Source organism: Penaeus chinensis, chromosome 41 (assembly GCF_019202785.1).
Source record: "Penaeus chinensis breed Huanghai No. 1 chromosome 41, ASM1920278v2, whole genome shotgun sequence".
Lineage (NCBI taxonomy): Eukaryota > Metazoa > Arthropoda > Malacostraca > Decapoda > Penaeidae > Penaeus > Penaeus chinensis.
In genome coordinates, this window is record NC_061859.1 from 7,052,398 (window position 1) to 7,059,897 (window position 7,500).

The window sequence follows — 7,500 nt, forward strand, 5'->3', positions numbered from 1 at the left end:
TAGAAACTTTTTTTAGTGAATAACATCTGAAGGGGCAAATATCATGACCATTAGCATTCTTGTGATAACATATGTTAAGTGACCATAGCGGGGTAGTGCGTCATGCCTTGTTTTATTGGATCTTATGGGATAGTGAGGAGTTTATACCCCCTCTACATAACGTTCACTTTGTCTCTATGCCAATAATAATTTTTGTACCATTCACAAAACTTTGCCGCTCTCTTCTTTTATTACCTTTTTGTCTCATATATATTTTTTTCACTTCTTTAATATCAGTAGTGTTTGTATTAGAGAGTTCAGAATGCCAAGCTAGAAATAATAGTAAGTCTGGTTTCCAAATTTGCATGCCAAAAATTCTTCATTATTGGTTAAGTGATTATCATTCATCAATATATTTTTTTGTATTGAACATCAGGAGTGTTCAGAAACACTTGATCACTTGAAGTGGTGACAGGCAACTGCTTATTGGCTAATAATCATCAGTCAGTCATTCTGAAGACCAGTCTCATCTGAAGAGACACCATATATTAGTGGGTCAGTCAGGGTCATCAGCTGGGTTGGGGCTGATAGCTAGGAGTCACAGGCTAGGGAAACTCTCCCTCTCTTGGCCAATCAGCAGGCCTGTTCATCTCTAAAGTCTGATCAGAGGACTCTGAACGGTTCTTTACATACATTCATCGCACAGTACAGTGAGAGGTTGCGCAGGACTGTGCTAAGAGTTCCATAGTAGGTTGGACAAAGTCACATTTTTTTATTATTCTTTTCTTTATTTTTGTATAAAGTTATAGTGAATTAAAATAATATTCATCAAAGGCAGTTGTAGAAAAATAAGAAAATGTGCTTTGTTCACCATGATGGTTTTTCATTTGCTAATTAATGCGATAGTTAACAACTGCTTGGTCAGATTTGATGGCCTATAGCACTATTCCCTCGCTCCCTCAACATCCACATGTGGTTGTTACAGCCAGCTGTTAAATGTCTCATGTAGTGTTGGGATAAATTTCTAATGTTTACTATTTGAAATTTGTACTAGTTGATCTTGCTGATGATTACAAATGCAAGCAAACACTTGCTTATTCGCTTGTGTGTTTAGAATTTTGGGCAATGTCTTTGTAAAGTGTAACTGTGCTGAAATTGTGTAAAAGCCTATTTATTAATGAAAAAAGATAGTGAGCTGTGCTTGCAACAATCACAAAAAGGAAGCTACTGGTCATATTATCCTAATTGAGGTTGAGGGCCATGTGACTCACATAAACTTACATTGGCAAACAAACACCTTGATTATTTCTCTGGATCCCATGGTCTTTGAAAGGAGGTATCATGCTATTTCCCCTTCTGCTTTTTCTCTTTTTAAGAGGGAAATGTAAGATACTTACTTTTAGTTTCATATTTCATAATCTTGATACTTTTCTCCCCATTATCTTTTATTACTGCTCTTTGCTCTTTTTCTCATACAGGTCTTGTTCATCAGAGAGGAATGGAGTTGAATCTGGTTCACAATTGAAATCATCCACTGAAACACCAGTGTAGCATTGTTACTGTTGTCAGTCTCTTTCTGTACGTGATCCAAGGTTTTAACTGTAAATCAGATTTTCCCCCACACTCATCTGGTAAGCCTGACCTGTCATGTGGATCCAGATTTTTGAAGGTGATTCTGTACATTTAAAAGATCAGTGCTCCTGAAGGAATTGATATGATTACATTTTCTACTTAGAATAATATTTTTGCCATGGTTAAGTAATGTGTGAGGATCAAAGTGGAATGGTGGTCAGTGAATAACAGAAATTTATGATCGTTATCTGTTGTGCTGGCCACCTTTGCCTGATGGTGCCTTTCCACTTGTGCCCTAAATTTCAATCCTTTCATTCCAATGGATGCTCATGTAACACTGCCTCAGTACTGAACAACCACATCCTCATAGAAGGAGGTTCTTTGCTCAGTAGTGGGACAGCGTTTCATGGTGGCTCTTGGTGTTGGTCACCAGTGAATCTCAGAACCTGCAGGACCTTGTTGACATCGTGGGACTGTTTACACCAATGGGCGTCAGACTAATCCCATGGATTGTGTGAGCTCTGTGTTTGCTCGCCTTAGCAATAGTTGCTTAGTTCACAGGAGCAGATTGTACAATTGACCATACTTGCAGTTATGTGTTAAATGTGTAACATGAAATTTTAGAGTATCACAACTCTTGCATAACATTGTTATATTATTTCAATGTGAAGTCACCATGGTACTGCCATGGTGAGTTGGTTTTCAAGGACATGGCTGATGTCTGCAGGAAGAACCATCTTAATATATTGTTTTTTTTCTCTCATTTTCATTTTTTTTTTTTTGAGTATCATCCATATTCATGGAGATAAAAAAGGGAGTAAATCAGTAGTTTATTTTTATGATTATTCCTATTCTATTTATAATGCCTATGGATATATGAGCAAGATAATTAACTTGCTTTTCATGACAATATTGTCATGTCCAGCTGTTAACTATAATCTAGCCACAGCTGCAGAGGCCATACATGATGGCGTTAAAGTTGTTTGTATATGGAACCTGAAACTGTACTTAATAATGGTCTTACAATCCCTTATTACTATAAGCCAAAACTGTGATACTGACACCTGAGTTCTCCTCTTGCTCTTTCTCCTTCATGTGTAACCTGTCCTACTTCTCAACTTGCTCTTTTGTTTCGTGGCCTGCATTTTCTCCACCCTTTCCCTCCTCATAATGTCTTTTAATATGCAATTCAACAAAGACTTGACATTGGCAGTGCTTAAGCCTCCAATTGCCAGTGCACATAGCCTTCCAGTTGGTAGAATACACATCCCCTTCCACAATGAGGTCCTGTAGGGGATGACTTCACTGAACACCCCCATGTCCCCACAAAGCGCCCAAATCGCATGGTCATCATTACAGCAGAAATAGCTGCATGTCAGGAATGACACAGTAATGTAATGATTATCATAACATCATACCTGATACATGAAGTTATTGATCAGATTATAATTTTGTTTACATTTTCTGTTATTTGGCTCAAAGACATATTAATCAGCCTTAAATTATGAAATATATAGAGATGCTACTATGTACTCTACTTCATTTTCTTCTCAAACTATAAACTAAACTCACTTGGCAATAGTAGTTTGTCATCCTTTGTTTATTATGTCTGTACTAGATATGTCTCTATAAAATATCTTTATAATGCTGATATTTCTCAGTGATTGATCAGATGTCCCTCTGCTCCAGCAGTCCTAAATCAAAGCATCATTGCTTATGTTTTTCTTGTTTGATGTGTTTTTGTAAGAAAGATCTACACTTTGAAATATCAGCTTAGATGTGTATAAATACTAATCTAAATTTGTTCTCTGCCCATCCCAACCCATTCCATATTTTGTCCAATATACCTACCTTATCCTTATCCTCCCCCCCTCTGCCACCTACCACCTCTGGCTTTGGCCAAACAGACACATCGTGGTATGCGGCCACATCACCTACGAGTCAGTCAGTCACTTCCTCAAAGACTTCTTACATGAGGACAGAGAGGATGTGGATGTTGAAGTGGTGTTCCTTCACAGGTAAAGTAAACACAATATTAGTGTGAGAGCTTCTGCAGGTCATGTAGACTCTACTTTGTTTTGAAGATCTCCTGGGTGCTTCTCAGCCATGATTCAAGTTTGACCTGAAAGCTCCCTACATTAATGGGTTTATTTGTCATGTTTTGAATGTGTAAGTGGTCAGTTACAGAAAATTTGGTATAGATTGTAACCATTATTTCATATTCATCATTGATAAAATGCATCATTTGTGTCAGGTGTATATTAATCATAGTGAAAACAAGTCTATACACTTTTGTGTGTGTGTGTGTGTGTGTGTGTGTGTGTGTGTGTGTGTGTGTGTGTATGTGTTGTATGAAAAATTCATTAAATATTGTTCAGCTAATTTAATAGGTGATATCAGTAAAACTAAATTCAGCTGACCATGAGTGAATATGATTTAATTTCTCATGTTTAAGAATGTCATCATGTGTATTAATAGCACAAAATGTGCTTCTTGTTCCTTCTGCCTTTTGTCCTGAAAGATTTACCTGATCTTCTAGACTCTAGGTTGCTCTTCCTCAAGGAGAAGGTAATTCTTCACATGAGCCCTTCTTGTCCCGGGATGTTGTAGGAGTATTAAAAAAATAGAATTTGAAAATGGGTTCTAGTTGACCCTGATTCTTAGAAGACCTTGACATCTAGATAGTTCATTGTTAAAGAAATCCTTGAATAGAGTTCTCATCATAAAATAAATTTTGAATGACCTCAAGTTCTAGTAGTGGCCCAGGCCAGACACTTCGTGACTATTGACACCATTTTCAGAACTTTCCAAATGCTTTAATGGAGAATTCTTGCAGGAACGAGCCCGATCTGGAATTTGAGGGACTGTTGAAGCGAAATTCCACATGCGTTGAGTTCTTTCAAGGGACAATGTTTAACTCAGTAGACTTAGAACGTGTCAAGGTACTGAACAATATTCCTATATACTACTTTTCTTTTCCTTGTCTTTATAGCCCCCACCCTCCCCCTCCTCCTCCTCCTCTCTCATCTTTGCCTTCAGTTCTGCTTCCTCATATGGCTCTTCTTTTTCAGTTCCATTCGTGTCCAACCAATATCGTTTTCACGTTTTATGAAATGCATGAGAAATTCATTCTGTTTCTTTTTTTCATTATTAATAATCTTCCTGGACTGACTCAAAGGTAGTGAAAAAAAGCCTTTGTTTCTCCTCTTAGCTGGCTTGATTCAGGTTCCACTGCACACCTCTTGGTCTGTCAAAGTCCAGATAACTAATCTTCCTCTTGGTCATATGAACATGGCCACACTGTCTTGTCGCATCGGAATGAAAAAGGTTGCGTTTAGGAAGGTAGAATGGCCTAGACTCTAGCTTAATTACACCCGGGGATCTTGTATGATTGAATGTTTTCCCCAGCTGTATGATTTATTTTTGCTTGCATTTATTTAATATTTGTCCTCTGTGCACCACTCTAAAACTTGCATATTTGAAGTTATTAAGCCTGTTTAAATGGCTACATCTAAAACGTGGCAGTGAATGCAGACATACACTTGATTTTTTCAGATATTATTTCACTTGTTTGGTTCTGACTGCACTCAGAACAACCAAGTGCAGGTAATTCTGCCAGAGTCTGACCACTCTAGCCTTGCTTAAGCTCTACCCAGATTGACTATGGCTTGGGACCCATACCAACAGGATGCCTTCCAGACATCCATCCATGCACCTGGATTGTGTGTTGACCTTTGGATGCCTGACTGCATCAGAAGCAGTCGACCCCGTCTACACTTAGTTCACCCCCGCGCAATACTGGTCCTTGTGGAGGGATGACCAGAAATTTTTCCATGCATTCCTCTTGTTATGAAGTGAACCTGTAATTTGTCCTTACACAACACACCACAATCACTCACCAACACACCCAAACAAACAACTGAGAGCTACAAAGAATCAGAAAATGGAATGCAGAATATACAGGTGTTTGGTACGTTCACCTCACTATGGAAGCTTCGCGAGTCCTGTTGTTCATGTGACTTTGACCTTAAGCATTTGGATACTGCAGTTTGTGACTATTTTAAATGATATTAACTGCCTAACTTGACAAATGAAAGCAAAAACTTCAATGCTACAAAATTAAGAAATCATTTAAACAAAACTATAAAGTGCTGCAGTTGCAATCAGGATCACATCTAAATGAACTACTTATTTGAACCTCATCCTTAACAGAAATGATGTTTCAGAGATTATTTGACTAATAACCAATAACCATTCAAATTGAATATAAAATGCATGTAAATATCTGCTAATTAAAGCTGAATATCAGCAATTTAATCAATATTCATAATCACCTTTCGCATCATGTCTCTTGTCTGATATTGCCCTTAACTGAACTACTAACAGTTCTAAAGACAATTATATTGGGAGCATATTCAAAATGTAAAGAACACTTGTTTTTCACACTGATGTCAATTCCCGGTGACATCAGGATTAAGTGTGATTTGTGCTAGAAATGTCCTAGTCGTGACAGCAGTTGAGCCCAACGATATGTGAGAGTACAAAGCAATGGAGAAATGAATCATTCTCATGGAAAAGAGCTGCTGGAAATGGATTAGTAAGCTACGTTGGTTATTGTCTTGTGATGTTGTTCTCAAGCATAAAGCCGGCAGATGAAGGTAAAGGAATGTATTAGCGTGATGGTGATGAAGACTTTGTTCCATAAGATGATAAACTTATGTGAACAGTGATTCTTTCACTTAAGTCAGTCCATCAACTAGCCAGCCAGCTAACAGCAGAAGTAGATACAGCCATGGTTACTACTCCCTCCTGTCTCCTCTTACCTCCTAAACCTACTCTGTTGTGGCCATTCGACCATAATCTCAGAGGTTCCTCATCCACCCCCCCTCCCAGAAGTGCAGCAAGTACCTGAACCATAATTACCACCTTCTCCTCTCCTTCACAAAATGCTGTTCTACATACGTCCCACAAAATAATTGGGAGTTCAGTACTGTTGTTCACACCATAGGATTCGGGAGTTCAGTATTCTGACCCTTGTTTTGAACAGAAAAGAACCGGACCTCGAATTGGAAGGGCTTTTGAAGCGGCACTCAACTACAGTAAGCTTCTATCAGGGGAGCATAATGAGTGCCCTGGACTTGGCCCGCGTAAAGGTAAATGTTGCTCCCCAAACCCCACCCCAACCCCCCCTCGTGTAGCCTATGAACCGGCTGAGCGGGAGCTGGTGACTGTGTCTTCTTGTGTAACATATAGTACGAGTAGAGAGGTCTTGCTCATACATTCTGTCACCATAGGGAAGGGCATGGTAAGATTGCTTCTAACTGAGGACACAAAGCTATTATTCAGGTCTTATAGGTTCCATAAGGAATGGCACTGAGTCTTTGGCTTTGTTACATCATATCAGTGTAGCAGTCTGTGTACAGGCCATCCCATGTGTCAGATTGGATGCTCATGACTGTGCTACCAAATATATATATTCTCCTCACCTTTTTACTAACATAAATACTACAAGCTCTTCTCGCTCTTATTCGACATTTCATCCACATGCAGCTGGAGATTCCCTTTCCTCCATGGCCCCAAAATGTAGAGCCTAATGCTGATGGCCAATGCAAGTAGCTTTGCAGTGCTCTTCAGGGGTCAAGGATGACTAACAGGGAATTTCCAGTCCACCAGGATGAACAAACAAATGCTAATATAGTGAAATTGATGATCAAAAGTATTTTGAATGAATTCAGCGTGTAAGGTTTCTAACTATATTAGAGCCTCTCATATGTTTGTCCTGGAGTCTGCCAACACTGACAACAAATGTCTCCCAGACCCTCACAGCATCTCTTTTGGGCCCAATGCATGAGGACCCTTATGGACGGGTCACCTCCATGCCCTCCATCCCCTCTACTCTGTCAGCTGGGAGGCCTATACCTTCCATCCCTCCATGTTATTACAGCACTG

The 7,500-nt window shown here is 39.1% G+C and overlaps 1 protein-coding gene across 6 annotated transcripts in view; it reads left to right on the forward strand.

Moving 5' to 3' along the window:
- Nucleotides 1-7,500, forward strand: part of LOC125047433 (calcium-activated potassium channel slowpoke-like) — a 316,251-nt gene that overhangs the window by 243,035 nt on the left and 65,716 nt on the right. For all 6 annotated transcript variants that reach the window (XM_047645630.1, XM_047645632.1, XM_047645631.1 and 3 more), the window contains one exon: nucleotides 3,459-3,569. In XM_047645630.1, coding sequence (XP_047501586.1) covers nucleotides 3,459-3,569 — 111 coding nt within the window. The remainder of the gene's footprint in view (nucleotides 1-3,458; nucleotides 3,570-7,500) is intronic.